The sequence below is a fragment of the Mustela nigripes genome, chromosome 7, assembly GCF_022355385.1.
Source record: "Mustela nigripes isolate SB6536 chromosome 7, MUSNIG.SB6536, whole genome shotgun sequence".
NCBI classification, from domain to species: domain Eukaryota; kingdom Metazoa; phylum Chordata; class Mammalia; order Carnivora; family Mustelidae; genus Mustela; species Mustela nigripes.
In genome coordinates, this window is record NC_081563.1 from 136,873,423 (window position 1) to 136,901,237 (window position 27,815).

The 27,815-nt window shown below is 46.8% G+C and overlaps 1 protein-coding gene across 5 annotated transcripts in view; it reads left to right on the forward strand.

Annotated features, from left to right (window-relative positions):
* Positions 1 to 27,815, forward strand: part of ZNF831 (zinc finger protein 831) — a 107,271-nt gene that overhangs the window by 45,707 nt on the left and 33,749 nt on the right. For all 5 annotated transcript variants that reach the window (XR_009405506.1, XR_009405507.1, XR_009405508.1 and 2 more), the window contains exon 4: positions 12,870 to 13,021. Coding sequence is in view for 2 of the 5 variants with exons in the window: in XM_059407327.1 (XP_059263310.1) it covers positions 12,870 to 13,021 (152 nt within the window). In the remaining 3 variants the exon portion in view is untranslated. The remainder of the gene's footprint in view (positions 1 to 12,869; positions 13,022 to 27,815) is intronic.

The following is a 27,815-nucleotide window of genomic DNA, read 5'->3' on the forward strand; positions in this document are numbered from 1 at the left end:
CAAAGGTTTGATAAAGGAGATGACCGATTTTTTTTGACTCACACGAGGTCTCAAACTCAGTTCATTTTCATGATAGAGCTTCTTGGAGAAGTGCCCTCTCCGATTCTGTCATATTTTAGTCCATCTTCAGAAACAGGGGTTTGATGCCCAGTCTGAGGGGCAATATCGGGAAAATGCTGAGAGGTAGTGCCTGGTCTAAAGGAGTTTTGAGTTCACTGTTCAGGAGGCCATTTGCACAACTTATTTTTCCTCCTTAGTATGTTGAAATCCGTCCATTTCTCACATAGTAACTTCTGGCTAGTTTATAACAGACATTAATAGTAACAGGATTTGTTTACCGTGTACTTATTTTGCAGATAACCGAACAGGAAAACTTTTTTTTTTTTTTAAAGATTTTTTCTTTATTTATCTGACAGAGATCACAAGTAGGCAGAGAGGCAGGCAGAGAGAAGGAAGCAGGCTACCTGCAGAGCAGAAAGCCCGATGTGGGGCTCGATCCCAGGACCCCGGGATCATGACCCGAGCCGAAGGCAGAGGCTTAACCCACTGAGCCAGCCAGGTGCCCCAGGAAAACTTTTGATGAAGGGTCTCTCATCTACCCTCCCTCCGTCTTCATGTGTATCTACTCTCCCATCTACATGTGGACCATCCCATTAATTAGTTTTCTATTGTAACAGAGTAACTGCTGCTGTAACAAATTACTAGTTTCGTGTAAATTTTGTTTTGAACACTAGTTTATTATTTTATAATTCTGTAGATCAGAATTCAGTATTGGTCTCACCTGACAAAATCAGAGTGTTGGCAGGGCTGCATTCCCTCTGGAGGCCCCAGTGGGGAATCCGTTTCCTGCTCATTTGGGTGGTTGGCAGGATTCTGTTCCTGGCCATCAGCTGCGCTTCCGTGTCACAGACCACCAAGGGCAGGCTGGGTCCCCTTCGCACTTGAGGTCTGCTCCTTCTTGTTCAGTCTCACTTTTCAGACCCTATCTTCTGCCTCTTCTTTCATTTTGAAGGACTCGTGTGGTTAGTTTAGGTTTACCTGGATAATCCAGGATACCTTATCATCTTGGGGACTGTGTCCTTAGTGACATGCACGAAGTCCCTTTTGCCAGGCACGTCACATAGTCACAGCTCTGGGGATTAGCACACAGACATCTTTGAGGGTGGGGCATTATTCCACGCCATCTACCTGTCCGTCTGTCTCCCCACATGTGTATGATGTATATGCACTTGTACACATCAATTTATCTGTCTCTGCACTCTCGTGTGTACGGTGTATGCGTGCATCTCTCTGTCATTTATCCATCCGTGTGTTCTCGATAAAGAGGCCTGTTTTCTTACTCACGTTCCCATTTCACTTCAGTTGTCTTCACATTCACCAGAAAATGAAATACTGCAGCAGAGATTCTCTGCAGGCCTTAGCTCTAGCGCATGTGCTGAAACCCGTGTTGCTGAGTATCTGTTGTTTTACTTCTTGTTTTGAGAAACGTTTAAAAATGCAGAACAGTTCAGAAAATATGCAACAGACTCCTGGGTAATGATCCAGAATTAGTTAATATTAACATTTTGTTTTATTTGTTTCTGAGCCTTTAAAAAAATGAAATAAAATATTACTTTATATTTTATAGTTGAAGTATATATTTATATTATACATATAGCATATATATATACACGTATACATAAATGTTAGGTAGTTTTACATATTTGGCATGGATTCAATCTGTGTTTTCATAATTTGCAATTCGGTGTACACACTAATAACATCTACAATTGTTTTGAGTCCTTAAAGCACGTGTATAAATATCATACGGAATTAATCATTCTTCAGTTTGACTTTTAAATTCAGTATCATGTTTTTGAAGATCGAGGCATGTTGGTCAAATTCATTGATTATAGGTGCCCTAGCGGTCTCCTTCCCATGAGTATAACACATTTTATTGTCCATTCTCCTATTTATGGGCATTGAAATTGTCTCCAATTTCTTTCTTTCTTTCTTTTTCTTTTTTTTTTGCTGATTTGCAGTGAATGAATGTATATACATATATGCCTCCTTAGGCTCAATGCAAGAGGTTTTCTCAGTGCTAGACCCGAAAGTGGAATTGCTGGGTTACAAGGTAATCACATCTTCAACTTTACATGTCATTTCTGAATGGCTCTTGGGAGCTGACGGGTCACTTTTTGTTTTCCTCCAGCTGTGAGTGAGAATTCGCCCTGCTCCCGTATTTCTACTAAGGTTTGATATTAGCATATTTGTATGCTGTGCCCATCCAGAATTTGTAGGTTTCAGTATATGTTCTAGGTTTGTGTAGGTGCTTTGCCATTATACACACTGTAGATATTTTCCCAAATCTGTTCTTTTCTCTTTTTAAGCCCATTTCTGTATGTTTTTTACCCACATAATTGCAAATGTGTTATCTCTTCATTCTTTTTTAATATCAGATCTTACTTCTGAGATTGTTTTTTTCTGTCTGAAGCATATTTTTTTTAAGAACTTCTGTAAAAGAAGAAAAATCTCCACTCTCATTAGTCTGAAAATACATTGATTTCTTCCTTGTTGTTGAAAAATGTTTTGCTGGGTATATGACCTTAGGCTGACAGTTACTTTCTCTCCACACATCAAAGCTATTACCACACTGTCATTTGGCTTCTATTTTGTGGTGGAAAATTCGGCTATTAGTGTACGCATCTGTCTTTTGAAGGTCTCTTATCTCTGGCTAGTTTTAAGATATTCTTTTAATCTTTGGTGTTCCATAGTTTTACTTTGATGTGTCCAGGTGTATGTTGCCATTATTTATTCCATTAGGAATCCATGGGGCTTTTACGATTTGTGGATTGATTTCTACCTAGAAAATTCTCAGCCATCATTCTTCAAACATTGTCTGTATCCCATTCTCGGTCTTCTCTTTCTGGAACACTGAAGTAATGTACCTTAGATCTTCTCTTTTATGTGTCTTAACCTCTATTTTCAATAACTTTGTCTTTCTCTGCTAAAATCTAGATACTTTGTTCAGGTCTATCTTTAAAATTTTACTAATTTTCTCAACCTCCTGAGTTATTTTTAAAGCACTGTTAAGGTATACTGAATTATAGTGTTATGCATATTTAAAGTATACCATTTAATAGGTTTGGATGTATGTACACACCTGTGAACCAATAACAGCATCAAGGTCATGTGTCAAAAATCCCTCAGACTTCCATGTGTCCTCCCTCCTGCCATCCCCAGGTAGCCTCTCATGTGCTTTCTGTAACTATAGAGTAGTTCCCTTTTTCTAGAATTTTATAGAAGTGGAATCACACAATATATACTCTTTTTTGGGGTGGGGCATTCTGGCTTTTTTTTCACTCAGCATGGTTATTTTGAGGTTCATCATGTTGCATGTATCAATAATTCATTCCCCCCCCCCCTTTTTAAAGACTTATTTATTTATTTTAGAGAGTATGCGAGTGTGAGGCGGGGCAGAAGGAGAGGGAGGAAGAGAGAAGCCGACTTCCCGGTGAGTGTAGAGCGTAACACCAGGCTCGATCTTAACCACCCTGAGATGATGAACTGAGCCAATATTGAGAGTCAGATGCTGAACTAACTGAGCCAGCCAGGCGCCCCAGTCATTCATTCCTTTTTGTTGCTCAGTAGTAAGCCATTGGGTGGATATGTCATAATTTGTTTATAAATTGACTTGTTGGCAGACATTAATGGTTTGTTTCAGATTGGGGCTGTTGTAAGTAAAAACTACTATAAATATCCATATGCAAGTCTTTGCATGAATATATCCTTTATTTTCTAAACTTCTGAGTTGGTTTTTTTGGTTGCTGTTCAAGTATAATTAACATACAGTGTTATATTAGCATCAGGTGTCCATACAGTGATTCAGCCATTCTGTACGTTTCTCGGGGCTCATGACGAGAAGTGCGCTCTCTCCTGCTTCACCTGCTTCACCCATCCTCCACCCAAAATGAACAGACAGAAGAAAAGAGACAAAGGAGCCGACTCTGAAATGTACGGGTATATACTTTAAATTCTCTTGAGCAAATAAGAGTGCAGCGTCCGGACAGTGTAGTGGATGCCAGACTCTTTCCCAGGCGGCAGTAGCATCTCACACTCCTGCGAGCTCTGCGTGAGGCTCTCGGCCTCTCTGCAGCCTTGCCGAGACTTGGCGTGGCTGTTCTTTTTCCTTCAGGCATCCTCATAGGTGGGTAGTGGTGTCCCGCAGGCTGGAATCCGTACTTCCTTCATGACTCACGGGACGGCGCGGCTCTTCATGTGCTTATTTTCCTTTCCTGTATCGCTTCGGTGAAGTACTGTCTCGGCTCTTTTGGCCATTATAAAAATGGGCTGTTTTCTTATTTTGGAGTTTTGAGGATTCCTTACACATTCTGTGTTTTTTTTGTTATTTTTTTTTATGATCCCATTTATTTATTTGACAGAGATCACAAGTAGGCAGAGAGACAGGCAGAGAGAGGGGGATAGGAAGCAGGCTCCCCACCCAGCAGAGAGCCCGATGTGGGGCTGGATCCCAGGACTCTGGGATCATGACCTGAGACGAAAGCAGAGGCTTTAACCCACTGAGCCACCCAGGCGCCCCAAAGAACATATATTCTTAATTTTGGTGAAGTCCAGTCATTATTCTTTTCTTTGGATTGTGCTTTTGGTGTCATCGCCACAACATCTTTGCCTAACTCGTGGCCACAAAGGTTTCTCTCCTAGGTTTTCTTCTGAAGTTTTATACTCTTAGGTTTAACATTCCAGCCTATGATACATTTTCACCTAATTTTTCTGTATCGAGTGGTATAGATGGAAGTTCCCGTGTTTGTGTGTGGACATATAATTGTGTCTGTGCCCTTTGTCCATGTCTTGGTTTTGATGCAAACACCACACCATCTTGGTTACACAGCCTGACTTTAAGACTTACTATAAAGCTAAAATATCAAAGACAGAATGGTATTTGCATCAAAGTAGACGAATAGGTCCATGGCACAGAATGGACAGTACAGAAATAGGCCCCTTGTATTTCGTCAGTTGATTTGCCCCGAAGGTTCAAAGGAGAGTATAGTCTTATCCACGGATGGTGATGGACCTGGGAAATCCCTTCACCAGGAAGCTGAGCAATTACAGGATCTGCCTCATCCATTTCTTTACTCTCAAGGGATCATTGCTTTCATTACATGATGTCTCCTGTCCTGAAAACCATTGTTTTATATATTTGCCTCGTTTTTTCTTTGGGAGAATAAATGCAGTTACTGTTAAACTGTCTTGCTCAGGAGAAAAAGACCCTGGACAGTGGCAGTGGCTTCTTTTTTTTTTTTTTTTTTTTTTTTTAATTTATTTATTTGACAGACGGAGATCACAAGTAGGCAGAGAAGCAGGCAGAAAGAGAGGAGGAAGCAGGCTCCCCGCTGAGCAGAGAGCCCATTGTGGGGCTCGATCTCAGGACCCTGGGATCATGATCTGAGCCGAAGGCAGAGGCTTTAACCCACTGAGCCCCCCAGGCGCCCCGGCAGTGGCTTCTTAATTGCACCCTCCCCCAGTTACCCTCCTATTACTGATTTATCGAGTGTTAAATCTGATTGTTTATGTATATTGTGCTTTATTTCCAAAAAGTTCCACTTAATTATTTTTCAGATCTGCTTCATCATTTTTATAGTCTCTTGCTCTTTAGTCTTCTTTTCTTTATTGAGTTATGATTGACGTACACAAAAGCTCTACAAGTTTAATGTATACATCTTGATGAGTTTGAAGATATGAAAACATCCATGAAACCATCCTCACATATGATGTCCTAAACTTACCTTAATTTCTAGAAGCTTCTTCCTTTTTTTAAAATCAGAAAAATGACAGAAGATCTACCCTCTTGAATTTGTAAGTACACAATACAGCATTGTTAACTATGTGCACTATGGTGTCCAGTAGTTCTCTAGGATTCATTCATTTTGCACAAGTGAAACCTTGTACCCTTTGATCAACACCTCCCGATTCCCCCTTCCTCTGGTCCCTGGCAACCACCATTCTCCTTTCTGTTTTTATGAGTTTGACTGTGTCAGATCTCTGCTATCACTGGGGTCATGTAGTCTTTGTTTTTCTGTAGCTGGCTTATTCTATTCCAAAGTTATCTGTGTTGCAGCAAATGGCAAGATTTCCTTTTTTTTTTTTTTTTAAAGGCTGAGTAACATTCTGTTGTATATATACCGTATCTTCTTTAACCATCCATTCATTGACTGATGGACATTTGGGTTGATTCCATATCTTGGCTATTGTAAACAATGCTGCATTGAATATGGGTGTGCAGTTATCTCTTTGATATCCTAATTTCAGTTTGTTAGGGTATGTACCCAACAGTGTGATTGCTGGATCATAAGGTAGTTCAATTTTTAATTTTTTGAGGAACCTCCATACTGTTTTCCATAGAGGAAATACTAATAGAGGACATACTAATGTACATTCCCACCAACACATGACAAGGATTCCTTTTTCACATTCTTGTCAATACTATTATCTTTTATTTTTATTTTTTGATAATAGCCATCCTCACAGGTGTGAGGTGATCTTTCACTGTGGTTTTGTTGTGCATTTCCCTGATGATCAGTGATGTCAAGTACCTTTTCATGTATCTGTTGGCCATTTCTATGACTTCTATGGAGGAAGTTCTACTCAGGTCTTTTCCCCATTTTTTTAAAGTTGGTTTTTTTGTTTGTTTGTTTCTTCCCTACCTTCCCCCCCCCCCCCCACTGTTTAGTTACATGAGTTCCTCTTGACACTTTGGGCATTAACCTCTTATCAGATAAATGATTTGCAGGTATTTTCTCTCAGTCTGTGGGCTGCCTTTTCATTTTGTTGATGGTTTCCTTCACCATGCAGAAGCTTTTTGGTTTGATGTGGTCCCAGCTGTTTATTTTTGCTTTTGTTGCCTTTGGTGTCATATTCAAGAAATCACCACCAAGGCCAATACTGAGAAGCTTTCCCCCTGTGTTTTCTTTTAAGAGTTTTACAGTTTCATGTCTTATGTTTAAGTCTTTAAACGATTTTGATTTGATTTTTGTGTGTAGTATAAAATAAGGGTCCAGTTTCATTGTTTTGCATGTGGATATCCAGTTTTCCCAATGTTTTCTCATTGTGTATTCTTGTTTCTCTTGTTGAAAATCAGTTTATAGTAAATGAGTGGGTTTATTTCTGGATTCTGTTGCTCTCTTTTCTGTCACATTAGTTGATACATCTGTTTTTATGCCAGTGCCATAATATTTTTATTACTATAGTATTGAAACATATTTTAAAATCAGTAAATATAATCCGGCCTGCTCTGTTGCTCTTGCTCAGGATTGCCTTGGTTTATTAGAGTTTCGTGTGGTTGCGTATGAATTTTGGGATTGTTTTTCAAAGTTTCTGTAATCTTTACTCTTATTGTCAACGTTTTCTAAAAATACACTTAATATTTTACATCTGATAATACCAACATAGGGAGTCATGGCACATCTGACTCTGTTTTATGTATCATTAGCTCTCACTTTGTAGTAACTCATTTCCTTGTTTGTTTTTGGATTTTTGATGGTGAGCTGAGATTTTTGGACTTTGAGACTTAGGGTGGAGGTGGGTTTCTCCAGTAATGATTTGTTTTGCTTCTACTAGGTGCCCGAGCGCATGCACTGGGCACTACTTTAAATAAAATTTGTTACTTTTTGGCTTTTTCATGTTATGTGCAGTGTGAATTCAGATTACAAACCTATGAGAAGACTGTCTTATTGTTATAAAATTAACAGAAGAGACTTTTGCCCTCTTTACTTAGTGATAAGATTGGAGTTTTTCAGGGTTCCCTGGGAAGGCGGTGAGGGTCGGGTGTAGTATTTCTAATTCACCTATCTATTGAGGGTCCCTCTGAGGTCTCAGCTTTTGCAGGATTAGAGGTTGGGTCTTCCACTTGATTTGCACCTAGGGTGGATTCTGGGTTTGAATCCTGCTCCTCGCACCCCACCAGACCATAGAAGTGGAAGATCAGGCTCACTTGATTTGGGAAATCCTTTCAAAATGAAAACTCTCTTACCTTTTCAGGTTTCAGTTTTCACTTGGTTTTTGATGTTAAATATATTTCACTTTCTAATCAGAACATCAATAGATTTATGTAGAAGTATTGAACATTTTTATGTTTTAATCTGCGTTTTTAGTTGTTTTTAATATAGGAGTATAGTGGTAGACAACCAGAGTAACTGGTCAGCTGTACTGTTGGAAGTGGACTTCTTTACATCATCAAGAAGGTGTATATTCAGTTGTATTCTAGTGGAGCTAGAGCCTTTTCCTTTATGATTATTACTTTTTGGTCTTGTCTAAGAGATCTTTCATCATTCCTAGTCTCCCAGTGTCAAAAACACAAAAATGTATTCCCTTATGTTGTGTGTATATTAATGTAAGGAAGGATTTAGTTTTACCTTTGTCCATATGGAAAACTATGGGCTGTGAGTCAGATTTGACTTTTGATCTGTTTTATATACCCTTGTGAGCTAGACAGGTTGTGACATTTTTAAAAGCGCATGCGCACGTGCGCGCACACACACGTGTGTGTGTGTGTGTGTGTGTGTGTGTGTGTGTGTGTATAAATAAAAGAATATGGGGTAGAGATGGTGTGTGGCCTGAAAAATATTTATTTCTGGACCTTTATACAGAGAACTTGCAGAGCTCTGGATTAATTTACCTTTTTTTCTTTCTTATTTGCTGTATTTTACATTCCCATTTATACCTGGAGTTTATTTCTGGGCCCTCCACTTGATTTTATTTGTCTTTTCATTTGTTGCCAACTCTAAATACCACACTGTAATGAAAATGGCTGTTTTCATTAGTGAAAGTACATGAGCTAAAGGAGAGGGATTAGAAAATGCAGGATCCATTTTTAGAGGGGAAATGGAAAAACGTAGAAAATTCATACTTGGATGCTTAATTGCCCTGACATAAACTAGAGGCAGAGAGATTTAGAGCGCCCACAGACTACGGCTCTGCTGTGCCCAGAGCAAGCGCTGGACCATGGAATTGGATTTTATTGATGAATTTGTAACTGTGCAGCGTGCTGTACGAAGCATGCGACGCTTATTTGGGGACGCTTCTGACAAACGGAACAATGGGTTGTGAGGTCCCTAGTGGGCCAGAATGAGCGAGGAAGAGGTGGGGGTCACATGGAGAAGTGCGCGCTGGAAACCCTAAAGTATATGTTTGTCATTGAAAGTGGGGGAGAGAGAGAAAACCGGGCCCTGAGAATAAAATCTTACCCTCTAGAGTGGATGTTTGTCTGTCTGAGGTACGTGTCCGCTCACTTCAGTCGTGACTCAAGTGATGATGCGCTTGTCCTTCTGTAGCGGGCTTATTCTATCCGGAGTTCATCTGTATGCAGCAAATGGCAAGATTTCCTTTTCTTTTCCTTTTTATAATTTTTAAAAAATTTTTTTTATTTTTTTAAAAGGCTGAGCAGTATTCTGTTGTATATGTACTGTATCTTCTGTATCCCCTGCAGTTGCTGCTCATGTCACGTCATGACACAGTTTACCTGTTCAGGGAAGTAGCGCTCTCAGGGGCGACGGCACAGTCTCTGAGGTGAGGTGGAGATATGCGTAAGAGATATGGTGGTGGCCGCCTGGCTGAGACGTTTGTCACATTCACCAAGGCGCCAGAGGCTTTGGCCACAGTCCTGCGACCTGCTTAGCGGCATGCAGAAGGTCTTCAGGCCTCCACTCTGCTTCCTTTTGCTTTCTTATTTCCTGTAGGATCCAACGGGAGGAACGGTATGACAGCACACGTTCTTTCCCCCCCGAGCGAGCATGTGTGAAGGGACCTCACCCTCTCCTTGGATCCACCTGCCTTCCCGCAGACTGATGAAAGGAGCAGGGAAAGTGTGTGGGGTGGGGAGGAGCGGCTGGAGGAGGCAGGGTGGCCGGTGGCTTCTGTCGGCCTCAAGATACAGGACAAAAACTTCACTCTGCCTCCTTTTGAGAGCTCCTCACTGAACTCTAGTTAAAACCAGTGTCTCCTGAGTTCTTGACCGTGGCCAGCCAGTCACCGGTATCTGCTGGAGCTTATGTGGGGTAAGAAGGCTATTTTTCTGATCAGTTTCTCATGAGGCCTGTCAACAAAACGATTGTGCTGGTCTTACGTAAGTCCACGTAAGTGTCAGCAATGCAGGCTCTTCAAGCAAGAGCTCTGGAGAGAGCGCGAGAGCACAGGGGGTACTCCGAGTGTAGGAGTTACATTTAAAATCTGGACTGTAAGTGGCAGTTTATTAAAGATCCTGGGAGCCACTCTGTAGATCAGCTCACAGCTCAGTAGACACAAACACAGAAACCTAGGTGGACTGGAACAGTAACCTCCGGTAAAACCACAGTGAGAGGAAGAATGGCTCTGTAGGACTACGTCCCGCACAAAAGCGACACCATGTATTTATAAGGATCCTTGCATATTTAAGGATGTTTGTCAACATATTTGAGCGAGAGTCTCTGGGGAAGATAGGCCAAAGGACTCAGAGGAGAGGGGAAACACTTGAATCATGTGTCTAGGGTCAGGCTCCCCAGAAGCAGAGCCTGAGACAGGCATTCCCGGGCAGGCGACCTGAGAGGGCGGGCTCTCGGGAGCGAGGGAAACACACCGGGGTTTGGCAGTCCTACCCGATCCTGTGGAAAGGTCTGGAGTATGAGGTGCACCAGACATTGTCCTGCTCAGAGAGAAAGTGGCTGAGCTGTCACCTTCTGCAGCTGCTGGTCAGGGGCTAAGGGCCCTTCCTGGGGTGAGTGCACGCTTCCCCAGGCCTCTTCAGGCAAGATGGCTCCCATCAGCCAAGGGCAGTCCTCTTGGCAAGGGGGTAGATGTGAATCACTAGCAGCTAACCCTTGAGCCTCTGGGATACAACGTGTAGCCGGGTGAAGGCTGTTGAGAGGGGTCTTCATGACATCTGCCAAAGTACCGGAGGCCTTGTTCGTCTCGTGGTGGTGACAAGCTGGCCTCCTCTGCCACACCTGTGTGTTCCTGCCCAGAGGAAGGGGTGGCGTACAGGATGCTCTGAGAGAACCCAGGAGAGAGAGCAACAGGCCCTGCCCATGACTCAACAGAATGCTGCTTTGAAGCTAGGTTAGGATCCTCTAGGGCTCCCTCAAGGGCTAAAGGGCCCAGATTCCACCTTCCTGAGACCTGAGTTCAGGGGCCGGGGCTCTCCCGCAGTCTCCTGGTGGTTTTCATTGAGCAGAGTCCCTCACTAGGCCATTTTCCAAAAGCAAAACCTCCCAGCAGTTCAAACTGTGCCATTCTTAACACCTGCAAGCTTGTGGCAGTCACCCACTGACTCGGAGTAAAGGTGACCTGGCAGCACAGAGAGAAGAATTCTCCCGGTAACCCCCACCCCCTACCCTCCTCCCTCCCTCTGTCTCCACACTTCCAAATCACTCTCCGCCCAGGCCCAGCAGGAGCCCTGACTGGTTCCGGGGCTTGTGATTAGCTCCCTACCCAGGCGCAGATAACTCTTTCAGGAACCTGTGGACTTGACAAGCGGGGACGACTGCTTCAAAGAATAAGGCAGGCACCCCTGGGGAATGACAGCTCCTGCCCAAGGCCAGGGAGGCAGCTGGGTCATGTGACTGGAGCCTCTCCGGAACACGGACTCCAGAAAAGATGAACAAAAAAAATCACTTTCTCATTGTTTTGATGCTGTAAAAACCAGCACCTAAGAGAATACAGCATCCTGCAGATCTTATTTAAAATTCTGTGAGCAGCCCTGGTGATTAGGGGCCTGCAGCTAGAGGCTGGCGGTGGCTCAGACAAATGAGAAGGGAAAATGGCCGAGCAGGTGGCCTCACCTTCCCCCGCAGGCTGAAGAGTGTCTGGGAGTAGAACTCGTGTAAGCTGAGGCTTGGAAAAGAAAGGGCGTCCCGGTGGCTTCATGGGGCATAGAGAAGCAGTGCGAAGGTCTCTTCCAAGAGCTGATGGTGGCCTGTCACAAACCAGTACAGAGCGCTGGACCCAGGGTCCTAGCTCCAGTTGGTGAAGGGGTCTTAATTGTTTCAGGGCTCACAGGCCCTGCTCTGCGGCGGCCCTGGAGCAGCGTGTGGGTCTGTTTCTGGTTATATGTCTCGTTGCACATCCTAATACATGCATAATTGCTTACTCAAATTATACACACGTTCTACTCTACTGATGTGTTATGTATATTATAAAGGGCATACAGCAATAGATTCAAGAAAGTCTGGAAGAAAACAAATATAAATATAAGCTCCAGTATTTTCTTTCTCAACTTCGCCGTGCCTTCCCACCGGGACGGGAGTACATTTCAGAGATTAGATCAAATGGTCTGATCCGGAAGGTCCTCTTCAGATGGAAAGTGTACAATGCCCATTTTTTCAAAGGCCCTCTAAGCCTGCAGTGTCCAGTACAGTAGTCAACGGGCACATGTGGCTATTTAAATTCATTAAAATGAAATAAAGTAAAACTCACTTCCTCTGCATTTCAAACACTGCATTTCAAATGCTCAACAGCCGCACGTGGTCAGTGCAGATCATAGAACATTCCTGTCATTGTCGGAAGTTGTACAGAGCCACGTGTTTGTATGTAGTCAGGACCGTATGGCTCAGGATTTCATTACAGCCACTGGCTTTTAGTAAGCACGCGCTCTGCGCAAGGCGGCTCGGAAAGCCCTTCCTATGCATCGTCTCCTGTCGTCCCTCCAGCGGCCTCTCGAGTTAGGTCCTGCTGTTGTCTCCATGTCCTAGAGGGGAGGGGAGGATAGAAAGGATAAGGAGTTTCTAGGCTCACCTGAGGGTTTATTGTCCGAGTGTTGCCTTTGTAAATGTTTGTGTGTATGGGCTTCTGGGCACATGTGTTCAGGGAAGGCTATACAGCACACGTGCTTCTCTGTCCCACAGGTACAAAGGCAGTTTTTTACAGAGCCGTGTTCAGCTGAGAGGGAGTGGACTGCGCAGGCCACCCAGGGTGCTGAGAAGAGACGGCCACCCCTCCCCACTCGAGGGGCTGGACCCACGTGGGACCTGCAGGCAGCCTTCTTCAGAAATGGCAGGTAATGTTCTCTTTGGAGGTGAATCCAAACTGGGCACACCAGAGGGCCGGGCTCCTTGCAGAGGCTGGGTGTGCAGGACGGGTGGGAGCCGGCTGTTCTGGCTCCAGGAGCCTGAAGGTATGCTGGCAAAGGTGGGACATCTGTGGGACAGTCAGTGTGACCCCAAACTGGGGGGGGGGGGGGCATACTGGGCAAGAATATGGAGAAGTCAGGGTATGTCCTTCAGTCCTGGCCACGTGTGCTGGGCCCGGTGCTGGGTACAGAGCTCCTCCAGGACCTCAGGAACGTGAGTCAGAACTCTAGGTGCCTCCATGTTCCCCTGTCTTTAAAAAGGAAGTTCACTTGATTCTTTCCATAGGGCCATTTCGAGGCTGCAGTGGGTCAGTGGGGGGCTTGAGAGTCAGTGTTGGAATAGAAAGAGGAGCAGCCAGCGCGTGTGGGAGCTGCAGGGAACATTGCTTACATGGAAGGTGTCAGAGGTGCACGTTTTGTTATGCTCAGAAATAAATCAAGGATGAACTAATGCAGAGTGCTTCCTGGAAAAAGGACTATTTTCAGCTGTAATCACTGGGCAACCAGGGCAAATCACTGCACTTCTCTGGACCTTTGTTCTCCGCTCTGGTTCTCCTCCGCCCCAGTAGCCATGGGCCCAGTTTTAGCCTCCTTTGCAAGGTGTTGATGGGGGGAAAAATGGAGAGCTTCTGTGGAAAGGCTACAGGGTCCCATCTGGCCAGCTGTGACTGAATTACCATCCTTTTGTGGCTGATTATTGTCTGTTTGGCTCCAGGGCTGACCCTGGGCTGTGTCTGATGGCTGAGGTTTGGGTCCCTGGGGACAGTTGGCTGGGGGCACCTCCCCCTCCAGCTTTGTGTAGCTCCAGTGCCCCCTGCCGGCAGATGGCTCTTCCTCGCTCCCCCTCTCCACCATCCCCCAAACCCTCTCCCTTAGGCAAGGACAGGGGTTTGTCTTTTGTTTCTCAGTGAGAATTTAAATCAAGGTAAGTATTTGCTCTGGAGGTTGGCCAGGAAGAGCATCGCTCGGACCACGGAGGTTTAGACGGTGGGGTGGGGGGTAGCGCGAAGGCCCCGCAGAGCCCCGCTGGTCCTTCCTTCGCTTCTGGGCCACATTCTCAACTTCAGGACTACTCTTCTCAGATGGGTACAGCCGAGGGAACTGCCCAAGGGCTTGCTTGGGTGACCCCCGCCCCCTCCAACAGAATCCAGTGGCACGCTGTCGCTTGTCCCAAGTGGCAGAACCTTCCCAGCAGCTCTCTTCCCAGCGCCTCAAAGGGGGCTAAGTCAGGCTGCTGCTGGAAGCTTGTGGCAGCTGCCATGCCTGTATTCTGAAGGCTGTGCTGTGCGCTGAGGAGGAGAAAGATGATCCTCTGGGCTGCAGGGAGAAGCCCGATGGGCTGGTGGACCTGCTCGTCCCCTTTCGTTCAGCCACATGGGGGATAACATGGCAGGTCATTTAGCTGCCCCCTGGGATCTGTGTCCGCACAGCGAGGCTGTTGGTAAAGGTTGTACCTACCCAGTGGCTCAGTGTGCGTGTCGGGCGCGCGGCTATATGCAGTAGGTGCCGTGCGACTCCACAGCAGATGATGGATGCTGATTGTGGTGATCTGCTGAGCACGATAAGCACACCTGCATAAAGACAGGCAGGTGCCGCGTGTCAAACGAGTGTGGGGTACACGGCATAGATGTGTTTCTGTTGTTGGCAGAGGTTGAGGTCAGTGTTGGGGGAGGGACCGGAAGGGGGGGGGTTCTCGAGAGATATAGGGCTTCTTCTATAAATGCAGATGTAGGGAGAACAGAACAGAGGCTTGCTGGATGGGGAGTGGTGAGTAGGGGCTCAGGGGCAAGAATGCAGACTCTGGATAGGGCGGCTGGAGCCCAGATGTGCCAGTGCGCCGGGGCCGGTGGGACAGGGGACAGCCACTGAAGCCGGTGCCCCACCTGGCTACCACCTGTACTAGTTCCTACAGCTGTGGGAGAAATTGCTACCAACTCGGTGGTTTAAAACAACAAAAATTAGTTTTCTCACAGTTACGGAGGCCAGTTGTCTCACACTCTCTCCAGAGGCTTTAGGGAAGGAGCCTTCCAGCCACTTCCAGCTTTTGGCAGCTCCGGCTGTCCCCTGGCTCATGGCTGCATTTCTCCAGCGTCTGCCTCCTTCTGCACGTGGACTTCTCTGTGTATTTCTGTGGATCAAATCTCCTCCTCCTTTTTCCTTGTAAGTATACTTGTCATCGGACTTAGGGCTGATCCCAAATCCAGGCTGCTCTCACTTCCAGTCTCAATGAAATGACACCTGCGAAGACTCTTTGTCCAAGTAAGGCCACAGCCACAGGTGATGCAAACTGGGATTTGGACATACAATTTTGGGGTCACAGTTCAATCACTGTACCACTCTTACGATTTCCCCCCACTGCGAACCAACAGAAGTGACCTAAAAACACGTTTCCAAGTGAGAAAAGCCACAGCACACGTGGACATTCAGGGTTTGATGAGGCACGTTGTGCTCTTACTGAGTATACGCAGTTTGGGTAGGAAAGTTCTGTTCGAACCAAACCAATACACAGTCATTAAGAGTCACCCGGCCCACCACCAGCAGGACATGTTCCAGATTTGGGGGAAGAGTTTAGGAGTAGCTTCAGCACCAGGACCATTGTGTTGGGGTAGAGAACCCATTAGCTTCTCTTTAGGGAGAAGCCCAGGGACAGACGGGGTAGGGCGCAGGCGAGCCCTGCAGGTCTGCCTGTGTGGATTGTGCCCCCGGGGCCTGCAGTTTAGTTCCCACTGGTGTGTCCGGCCTTGCCCTCTGACTATGGGGATGTCAGCCCTGGCTTCTCTCTCCTCTTCTTCCTGATGTGGACAGGTGCCCCGTGTGCTCGTGGACCGGGGACCCCCACGTAAGCAGAGACACCAAGCGGGAAGCCTCTGACCTGTCACGGTCCTTTGCACCCCCTTCTTCCCTCTGAAAGTTTCTCTCAGCCTCGGGGGTGGTCCTGCCCCCACCCATGTGGACTGATGGAGGGCACCTGGAGACCCCTTCCACGTTGGGAGAAATCCCTCTTCTATCTACCTCCCGTCTCAACGGCAGCTTTTCCTACCAAAGCCTCACAGCAAACTGGGGCACGGTGAATGTGGATGAAAAACAGACCCAAACAAACAAACAAACAAACAAATCAGAAACACAGTCTGAACGTGGAGCTGAGAAAGGAGAGGCCATCCATAGTTCAAACGTCCCCTGGGATGTGGCCCCACAAGGGGGTATTATAATGCCCCAGCAATAGGCCAAGTGGTGACAAATGTCTCTGCTTTCGTGTTTATTATTTGAGAAGCGGATTGTGCCAGAGGTCTGGGTCACTGGTGCCCATTTTCAAAGGGCTCCCTCCCCCGTAATTAGGAAGAACATGGAGGATGTCCATTAAGTGCAGGTGTGAGCCTGCAGGATGTGGGCTGAGCATTGGCCCGTGGAGTATTAATCACTCCCTGTCCCTTATTGAAGTGTCCGAGTGGGAATAGGGCTGGCTGGTTTACCCAACCGGCCAGCCCAGGGTGGACAGGTCATGATGGACACCAAGTCGGAGGGTGGTAGAGTGCATTAAAATAAATACCTCCTGGAAATCAAAGGGGCTGGGGAGTTTATTGCCACTGCTTGCCCCTACCAGTACTTCACATTTGAGTGACAGGCACTCTGAGAGCTGGGTGTTCGAAGACAGAGTGCCGCTACTTCAGAGGAACCGAACAGTGGGCCTTGGTCACCCACCATCTACAAACAACTTTCTTTTATCCTTTGACCTGGCAGGTCCTGCATGGAGAGATCAGTGCTGGCTTCTGAGTGAGGGAGCTGGCCTCGCCGAGTCCGTGTATGTGTATGTGTGTGTGTGTGCGCGTGCCTGTGCAGGGATGTGCCTGTGAGTGCATGTGGCTGTGGATATGTTTTTGCGGGGTGTGTGTACGATAGGAGGTCCTGTTTCCCACGGCGGGACAACGATAGAATCATCTATTTTGGGTGACCTGAGGGGCTGTAAGTTTGAGGGAACTTGACGAAATGCAGCAAAGAAATTGAGAATGGTCTTTGGGGGGAACTTCCCAATTAAAAGATAGGGAAAACCTTTAGCCCTGATCCTTGTAAGTCAACTAGAATCAGAAACATCTCTTCAAATAAGTAGGCATGAATACTTGTGTCGGGGACTGAAAGAAACTGTCATAACCGATTCTTTGTCTTCTTCAGTGTTGGTGACTCTTCCTGTCAACAGTGTATAAAGATGAGAGGAAGAGGATGTTTCTGAGAAATATTTTTTAAAAGGATGCTTAATTTCCCTTTTCTTTAAACTATTCTGATAGCTGGGTACTAATCACTGCAGTTGACAGATGGCTTGGCAGTGAAGTCATCTGCAAGCAGAAGGCCAGAGAACTTAGGAAGGATGAAGACCTAATTTATAAGATTTTAGAGTGATTGGAGTCTTTGAGACTTTCCTGAGAACTGAGTCTGTTTTTAAACCTGAATCCAGTGGTCCTTGCCTTCCATGTTTCCAGCAGGAGGGCCAGGGAAGCTGGAAATCTCTCTTGAAATAACAAGTAGCAATGAATTCCTAGCAGCAATGGTGACTGTCCATTGTCAGGGGTGTTGCTGTTTCGGAGCACTGCCTTCCTCGTTCCTGTGCACCTCAGGATCGCCAGAGAGGCATGGCATTAGGTGGTTTTAATCTCAGAAGCTCAAGGTTCCTCATCAAAGGAATTCATAAAAAGATGCTTTTAAAGATACTAAGTAGTTGAATATCCCAAGAAGAGCATACAGCGATTTGAGGGAAAACATTATAATCCAAACTTTCTTTATGGGACGCCCCAGTCACAGGCTGCCTGGGGAGGCGATGATTGTCAGAGGATGAGAACATTCTCCAGTAAACTGACTGCTTATAAATTCAGACTCCTTTAAAGTACCACTTTCTCTGTGTCTCTCTCTCTTCTTAGCATAGCTTTCATTCCTGCCCTTCAGATTAATTTTCATGATATAAATTGATTGCCAAGTGAAACCATAAATCATGCTCAGGCCATAGAATTTCATGAAGTTAATGGAAGTGACCACTGCCTTGATGGAAACTCAGTGACAGAATCTGACTAGTTGACAAATGGACAGGAGAACTCCAAGGAGGCTAATTTCAAGAGAGTGAGGTACATGTTGGAGAGTTAGGAGAAGCCCCTTGGGAGAATTGAGGAGGCCATATAATATTGGGGAGGGGAGGTCCCTCTTAATCTTCCTGTGAGCGTAAATGTAGATTGAAGAACAGCTCGTAAAACTGCTCTATGGTTTTGTCCCCATCAGCACTGGATTAACCTTCATTGATTTCAACAATTAGCTCACAGTTTGCCGTGAGGGCTTATTTTTATTTTATCTTTGTTGGTTTATCAGCTTACTTTCACAACTTTCGATTTCAAGATAAATTCTGAGTCCTTAATAGAGTTCCCACTATTTACTGTGTGAGTTTTGGTCCCCATGGTGAATGGATTCCTTTTAGGTGGCCTTTCCCCAGTGGCCTTTCCCGGCTGCCACTGGGGAAGCTTACTCATCTTGGTGAATAAGGGCCCGATTTGCCGAGCTGATGGGTCATCTTTGCCTATGCACCCATGCCTAGCACGTTGTCAGGTTCTTAGCAAGCATTTATGGAATGAGCAACTGAACAAACAGAAGGGAGTTGCCCTGAACCTCAGCCCAGTTGAAAGGATGAGCAAAACCAACTCCCAAGGCTTCTTGGAGAATGAAGGAAGGGGCAGGCAGCTGGTAGACTTCATCTCTGGTTGTATTTTGGAGCATTGTCAGCAACAGGAGTCCAGTGGGTGTGTGGTTTGGATGGCAGGGGGCGAAGCAGCATAAAAGAAACTTTATCTTTATTTTCTTCATAAAAGAAACTTTTTCATCTAAAATGAAACTTCCATGTTCTCCTACCTTTGCTGGGCTCAGTTTTGTGGCACTACTGTCTTCAACCTTAAGGATCGTCTGTCTGTCTAATGCCACCTCAGGTATACCGATGGAAGCCCCGGAGAGGTACATACGGTGACTTTGAACCTGAGGATGCTCACTCTGATGTCTCTTAACCTGGGGTCCTCTCTTACACAATGGTGGGACTAAACCTTGAGTGGGGCATTTGCCGAAGCCCGCACTTCAGTCGAAACAATCTGTGGGCAGTGCTATCTTCAAAAATCCTGTAACTTGGTTGCAAGAGTGCGCTCAGTGTTTGTAGCTCTGAGCAGAAATTCTCATGCACAAGATGTTTGAGGACCACTGAGTAAAAGAAGTAAGGAAAAGAGGCATTCTGTCTGTCCCAGCTGTTTGAAGATCAACAACAAACGCTCCCTCTAAGGAGGGGAATGAGGAACTTTCCAGTGTCCTTGCTTTGCTGCACAGTGCGCGCCATTTGGATTTAGCATTAAAGCCTCTCAAACCGCTCCAGCATCTTGAGGGACTGGCTTGTTGTGGTGGGATTAAGATACTGGAGTTGTGTCTTCTAGGCGGTGTGGGGAGCAGCGTCTCAAGAGTTCAGAGTGTCGGAATGTGCGGTGGGATGCTGGTGTTTCTCATCTGGTGCTGGCTTAGCGCTTGGGGGCGGTTCTCTGGTTGGCAGCTGCTCCGCACCAGTGTGAACCAGCTGGTGTAGGTCAGCCAGTGACCGTCTCTTCTGCTGTAAGGGGCAGTTCGCCACCAACCGTTTTCATGACAGTGGTTTCTTTATTGTTTACTTCACAAGTTGGGGTCTCATCTAAGAAGAGGATTTGTGCAGATGTGTGTGTGTGCAGGTGCACGTGTGTGTGCGCGTGTGCATGTGTGTGCACATGTGTGTGCACAGCTCACACTGGAAGGTTATTTTTCCATTAGAAAAGCAATAGAAAAACCCACACATCCATATAAAGTAGATGACACCACCTGAGCGAAAGCAGCTACTGATTCTCTTTTGTTGTGGTTACTCAGTTCCCAGTGTGTTTCTCCTGATGAGGTCACTGCTCTGAAATGAATACTTTTCTTTTCAAAATGGGGGGCGCAGTGGAGATGAACACAACATTATTGAATTCTCTTTGCATTTCAAGTGGGACTTTCTGGTCTCCGGGAGCTTAAAACCCATGAGCATGCAACCCTATTAGCAGTTTCCTAATATCACTGTTATTGACCCTGGGCTGCAAAAAAGAATCTCATTAGGTTTGCCCTGTTTTCATGTTTATATGCACATCCCTTTCTCTCTAGTCGATGACATACCAGTTTTTATTTTTTTATTTTTGAAACCCTTTGTGTTAAAAGGACCTGCTCCATTAATTGAGACCTGTTCTATTTACTCTGATGCTGGGATACATTAAAACATTCCATGGTATAAAGAGCGCGCTTATGTATTTCCTTAGAAATGCGTTTTGCAGAGCTGAATGGGGAACATGGATGTGGCTGAGGTTAATTATTCGGGTTTCGTCAGGCACATTGGCAGCCGTACACTTGTGCTGGTGCACAGACTAAACCTGGAACACTGAGGGGAGCCGAGCATGGCCCTCTGCCCAGATGACATGTCTGAAGTCCTACCGATTGAGGGGGACTTATTGAACCATAAGAACTATACCATGTTTATGGTTTTGCAATTTCCTGCAGCCAGTATGGCTTGAAACACTGAACATGATGAAGTTCAGGGCTGGGTTTCACAGTGAGATTTTAGAAACTCTCCCAGCAAGCTAGTGATAAGGGACTCTTTATGTCCTTTGCAACTGGAGAAACAGAGATCCAGGGAGGCGTCAGCAGCTTGCCTGGGGCCCTGGCGTGATAAAGCTGGTGGTCAGCAGTGTTCTCTGCATTCACATAATTCACGTGTCACCTCTAGAAATGTTGCGTCTGCATGTCACTTGTGTGAATGTTTGCTCATCTTATCCTTTAAACTCATTCACCAAAAACGCAAATACATTTATTTTAAAGAGAAACTATTTCTGCACACGGATAATGGAAAGCCAACATCACCTGGCATTAAGAGAGTGCCACAGGATAAAAACACTCTAATGTTTGATGGTAAATGGATTCCCGCTGCAGTCTGCTGTGGGCAGAAGGCCAGGAGCCCTTGGAAGGCCCCCCTCTGCTGGCAAGAGAGTGTGAAGTCTTGAGGGGCATTAGAGGTCCATTAGCACCCAGTTGAGACTTTCTTCTTTCCCTTGATGAGAGGGATTCCAAGGGCATGGCTCTCTCACTGTGTGATGCAGTTTTATTTAACTTTAAGCTGGGAATCTCCTCTCCCTGGGACTTTGGTGGCTGCCACACCCTTTCCTTGACCAAAGGAAGGACCTCCCTCAGCTTGTGTTGTCCTAACCTAATGTTTCCTTAACTTTTATAAGGCCTTGCTTGACCGTATAGATTTAAACTCTGCATTCACCAGAGTCAGCTGCCGAGGCCATGGAATGACCTGCACGGACCCTCCTGGAAGTCCGTACCTTCTCTGCCTCCTTAGGGGTGGGCAGGGCCTGCCAGGGGCCTCCCAGGCAACTTCAGACTCTGTATATCTGATTCCCACACAGCGCCCCAGAGGCTTCTGCTGAGGAAGGGGGTGGTGAGAAAGGCCTGGGGGCCCAGGTGCCATCAGAGGATGCAGGAGAGGCCGGGTACTCTTTGGGCCTTTGCAGACATTCGGGTGGGGCATTGATCTTGCTTCTGAGGAAGACCGAGACCTGCTGAAGGGTTTGGGTACAAGGAGGAGGGCAGCGCGGAGACTGTCACTGGAGGCGTTGAAAAGATCACTCCGGGCGCAGAGTGGAGCAGGGATTGTGGCAGATGGCGTGGTCCCCAGGAGACTGATTGGAAGGCCCTGGAGACAGGCTGGGCACATTTGTGTTTAAAAAGATCTTGGGAAAATTGATGCTCCACCTAGAGGTATAAAATAGTGAATTATTAATTTTTAATTATGTGTGTAAGCATGAATGATACTTCCTTTAACGCATCAGAGTACAGTAGATAAGGCTAATGCTCGCTTTGACCACCCCTCTCCCCCCGCCATTCCCAGCACCCCCTCAGATAAAACGGCTGTTTGGAGTGCATCTGCCAGATGGTTATCTGTGCGTGTGCGTGCGTGTGTGCTTAACAGCCACGTGCATGTGTGCTTAACAGCCACATGTATGTCTCATTGTGCAACTCGCTGCTTGTTTTACTCAACCACATTTCATAGTTTTCCACACTGTTAATAAATACACAGAGACCTATCTCAACCTTGCAGATAGGGACAGAGCCTCTCTGTGTGGGAGGGCTCTGAGTTATGGAGCCGTGCTAATCAGGGGGAGTCTGGCATTGCCAGCCTTTCACTGTTGCATCCTGCTCCTGGGACCGGCTGTTCAAACTTCTTGGCCTGAGCGGGGGGTTTTCTATAGGGAGACCCAAGTAGAGGGATGGCTGAGTCTCTGGATGCTGGGTTGCACATTTCTGATAGAGCTCTCCAGATTGCTTCTCTGTTTACATTCCCAGCTGTAGCATTTCAAAGTACATCTTCTTTTCCTTGATCTTCTCCAACTTTTAAAAAAAGTTCCTCTGATGGCTAAAAGATACTGCCTCCGGTGCCCGTGGACAGCGTGGCCTTCCTGCCCCACCCGGCAGCTCACTTGGGACCACTCCCCAGATGGACCATGTGGAAGGCTGGCCTTACCCAGTAGGGAAAAACCTTGGAGGAATCACAAGGCTGTTTTTGTTCTTGTTTTCTTTTCTTTTAAATCGCAGGGAAGTGAGTCTCTCTTGACCAGACTTTAGGTCCACCAGTACAGTTTGATGTTCTCTCCCAATATTAATAGATTTGTTCCTCAGTCAAGGCACGACGTCTTAGTCTGCTTTGAGAGGGCTCTGTCACTGTGGAGGACACAGAGCCACGCAGGCCTTCTCTGTGCCTAGCCAATTCATTAGACCCGGTGAGCAGTTTGCAGGAGGGATGAATCGATCTGCCGGCTGCTGAGCCCTGAGTGTCGCCCAGCTCCCTCCCAGAGAGCTCAGGCCGCCCGGGAGCTCAGGAGAGCAAACAGTCATATGTGAGGGCTTTAGAGAGAGGCTGAGCAGCATCTTTGCTCTGCATTATAAACAGAAGGCAGAGAGATGGATTTCTCAGTCCTTTTTGGTTTAGTGTGGGATTTGGGGCCACAGCCCAGATTCCCAGGATAAAATGAGAAGGCTCACAGAACTGCGTCTGCCAATATGATAGCAATGTTTCTCTCTGCAAGCTTTTATTATCCCCAAACAGACACCCTGGCTGTCTTATTCGGAAATGTTGCCACTGGAGGTGGAGCTCTCCACTCTGCATGTGGTGGCAGGAAGGGCTCTGGGTGTAGGGAAAAGGGACTCCATTGAAACTGGCCTGAGCAAAACCCTTCTCGTGTAAGACGATGGCTGCAGGCTTGGCCAGGTTCAGAGGTATGGGTGATGCCATCAGGACGATGTTTCTCTCCATCGCTTGGCCCCTCTGTCCTCTTAGTTGTCAGCTGTAGCTCCCCTGGGACCTCCCAGCCCGTTCACACTCTGCCCAGCTCCTTGCCCAAGTTCCCAGGCTGAATTTTGCTGGCCCGAATGGGGCCATGTGTCTCTCCTGAGTTAGTCACTAGGGATTTGAGTGGCCAGGTCTGGATCGCGTACCTGACCTTGTTTGGAGGGACTGGCAGGGGCCTCCTTTGCCACGGCAGTTAAGGGTCAAGGAGAGCTGGTCTCCCCAAAGAAGAGGGGACAAGGCAGGTAAAGAGCACGGATGTCCAGATTACCCCTTACTCCTGGGCTCATGCAGTTCAGCACACACATGTGATGAGTTGAGTCCCCTTTTGCCCCTTGAGAGCGCCAAGGGGGAAGATTACATGGGCCCTCTTCTCAAGGAGCTTAGGGACTGTTTGGTGGACGGGGACGCCTTTGTGGCACAGACTAGAGTCACACAGCCTGAGGTTCACATGCAATTACTGGGGCCTGCTCTGTGCCAGGCAGTGTGTGGGAGCAGGAAGAGAGGCATAGAAGAACATGACGCGGCCCTTGTCCTTAGGGAGAGCCCAGTCTGGCAGAGGGAGCCGGCACAGACTGGTAAACAAGTCATTACAGATGCAGTGCGGTAAGCGCGCTGATATGATTAAGCTGCCAAATGAGGGACTCTGACAAGGCCGGCTGGAGCGAGAAGGGAGAGTAGGCTAGCATAAACAGGAACATAATGAGGGGGGGCCGCCACGCTTCTGACCCCCCCCCTCGAAGGCCCCTCCACCTGGGCCCCCACCGCGAGTGGAGTGATGGCAGCACGCGGCCGGCCCGAAGGCAGCCCTTCTCTGTCATCCGTCTTTTCCTCGTTGGATCATAAAGAAATTTTGCCATATACACTAAACTGCTGGAAATGGAGGCGCACAGCACTTAACTACTATTTACTTATTTATCTAAAATGCTAAGTGTTTCCCTTGGCAGTCACTAATAGATTCCTGTAGGAACGGAGCGATACATTCTGAATTCTGATTTCTGTGCCAACGGAAGGTGAGAACGTGCACTCATGGCTGGTTCAGTTGAGGAAGTGGGAGGGCAGGATGATACAGTCATTTAAGGAGAAGTTGAAATACGGGCATTTGAAAGATAGACGTATGTTTATCTTGAGAGTTTGAGAGAGAGAAAGAAAGACATACCTTCAATCCCAAACCTGAAATGAAAACTGTCCTGCTTTTGAAGGACCTTCTGGAAACCATTCTCAACCTTGAGTTGGAAGAGCCCCTTCTTAGCAGATCCCACAAAAGATCTGAGTCTTGTTCTAGAATTTTCTGTGTGAAATGCTGAAGCCAGTAGGCAGATAGAGTCAGAGGATGAGACAGAATGAGAAGTGACGATCTCTGGCATTATGTTCAGCAGACCTCCAGCTGGCATGCAGAATTACCAAGGATTCAGAGCTAACCTCGCTGGGTCTTTCTCTTCCCACTTCCACATCATACCTTCTCTTCAGGAGGGGGTAGGTTTGGAGACAGGTGATCCTCTAGGAGGATTACTCCTCTAGGAGTAATTCTAACTAAGGTGTTAGTGGTAAGTTGAGGCAGAACGGTGGCATCAGCACCTCTAGGTGAGCCTAGAGGAGGAGTGATCCTGTAATACATACAGTAACATTAAAATACATCAGTCATAATGAGAAGGTAATTCTCTTCTTAATTCCCCTCTAAGTCTCTTGATTATATCACAGAGAATGTCTTGTTTTGATGCTACTACTTAATGCCTGCTAACCAACTCTTTATTAATCTCCCTGTTAAACAGGTTGCAAATCCAGCTAGAATTTGAGAGCACAGTTCTGTTTTTATTACATTTATATTTACAGGTATCCTTGTATGCTGGACATCTCACCTTACCCAGCTGATTTGTACAAAAGACCTTAATAGCCAATAATCCCAGTACCCTCCTCTTAGCCTTTTTTAGGACAAGACTGGTGTAGGGAAGAAATTTTGGTTTGGGAGTCAGAAGAATTTGTTCCTCTTACTGCATTCTTGGGCGAGGGCCATCCCTTCTCTTTGCTTCAGTTCCTCATCTGTCAAAATGGGGGTGTTAGATCTCAGAGGTGTTCACCTGCACTGATTCGTTTCACCTGACCCCTGAAAACCCCATGAAACTGGTCTGGGAATCTGCCCAGGGGGCTGTTGAGAGGCTCAAGCTATGTGTGTTGGTGAGTAGAAGGGTGTTTTGTCAACCATAGAGGACTCTGTCAGTGTGGCTTTCATGGCTGACAATGGGAGGCTGTGTGCTGAATTTCCACCCCAGGTCTGGAGAAGACCTCTACAAGTCCCATGAGTCCATGGCTGGTGAATTTCATTGTTATTGGGGAGCTATTTGGGGGCACTTTATGACACATGGTTGCATAGGTGCTCTCCCTGTCTCAGGTGAGACCCTTTGAAGGATCAGAATAACCCTCTGTGACCCAGCCCCACCCCATCTCCCTGGCAACCCCCAGCTCTGCTTAGGGGCACTGCCTTCCTCTGAAGATGTGCATTCACACTGGCCCTCACCCCAACATTGGATGCTGGCAGGGAGCACAGGAAATCTGCTCCAGCAACAAGCATTGCCCTCTGCCTGAGCGTTTGGAGAGTTTCCTCCAAGGGTTTTTCCTCATCTCATTTTCACTATGACCCTGTGGGGTCGGGAGGGGGGTATTGTGGCCATCCTCCATCCCAGTTAGGAGGCCTGCCTGAATTCAAACATTGAGGACAAGAAATGCAAGTTGAGCTCCAAGGTTTTTCCTTTGCTAAAACTCTAAAAATTTTGGCTTGTTTATTTCCTTAACTTCAGAGACACGAAAAAGTCATTGTTGTACCCTCCACGTAGACATTAGTGATCATTTCCAGTCATTGTCAGCTCTCCCATTTCTGCTACAAGGCACCTGGCGTGCCGGGAATGGACAAAAACCATTTTTCTAAGTACTTGCATTTGAAATTATTAAGTGTTCATTAAGCACCCCCGGGTGCAAAACACTCTCGGAGATGTTTGTTTCTCAATTTTCTATAATTTCCTTATATTTTTCCCCCTAGCTAAAGGCAGATTGAAAAATGAACTCAGAGCATTGAGTCTGTGAATCATAGTTAATGTGCGACGCCCCCTCCCTTAACTGCACTGTTTTCCTTCCTCCTCCTCGTCTCTCTTGATTTCTTATGAATCCTATAAAGTTCTCATTCTTTTTAACCCCTACTCAGGGACTGGAACTTTTGCTTTACTCCTGACTACCCGGCAGGAAGAAATGGGTGCAAAAGCCCCGACCAGCCCTTGCCCCAGTGTGTGGGTGAGAGCAGTGGAAAAATCAGGAAGGCAGCACAGACAGCCTTGGATAGGCAGTCTGGGCTGCAGGGGCTCGCGGCAGTCTGAGAGCCCTGGTGCGGGATGAGCTCAGCTCATCTCCTGCCTCTGCTTCCCCCCAGCCCCCCAGCCCCCCCCCCCCATTGGCATTAGGGGGGCGGTGGGCACCACGTCTTTGCGTGGACCCTTCTAGAAGGAACAAGAAAGCCCAAAGCCCCCCTCCTGTCCGCCCTCTCGGGCTCTGTCATTTGGGTTCTTACATGAGCAGAGAGAAAGGCTGTGTTTTTTCTTTTTCTTTTCTTTTTTTTTTTTCCCTTTGGCAACAACCTCGTATAACCTCCAAAGTTACCCATGAATTTACCAAAACTTTTTATGAAACTGTTTTAACCTCTGGTGGGGGTTAAAAAACAAGCTCTGCGAATTTATTACCGGAAGAAGCGAAGCACGACTCTTTATTTGATGTGAAACTGTCTTCCAAACTTCAAGGGAGCCCCCTAGCGCCGGTCTGTGAATACAGGCTGACACAGCATACGTTTGCAGCCTGCTTCTGCCCGGGTGCCCGATCTCGGCCAGGCCTGGGTCTGGATGTGCATTGGACCTGGCTTTACCCGGGGTGGGGGCGGGGGGGGTGCTGGGCACATGGGGGGCTGCTCTGTATACCAGGGGGCCCCTCACCACAGATTTGTCTCATGCTCCTAGGAATTTACGTGGCTGAACTAATGTGTAAGGCTGCAGCCAGAGAAAGGGAGAGGAGGGTTTTAGAGACAGGGAGTCCTGGTGCTTCTGGAAACAGGCTGGACCCCTGCTGGAGAAGGACTTCCGCCATTGTCAGAGCAGGAAGACCCTGGCTCTTCTGTGTGATTCTGTTGCTTGTACTTAAATGCTGCCTGCGTGTGCAAGAACAAACATGATTGCCAGACGAGAGGAGGCAGAAGCCCCAGCTGAGAACAGGAGAGTTGGAGAGGGGAGGAAAGGGGGAGCCAGAGAAGATGGGTAAGAGTCGGGAAGGACTGCACGGGGC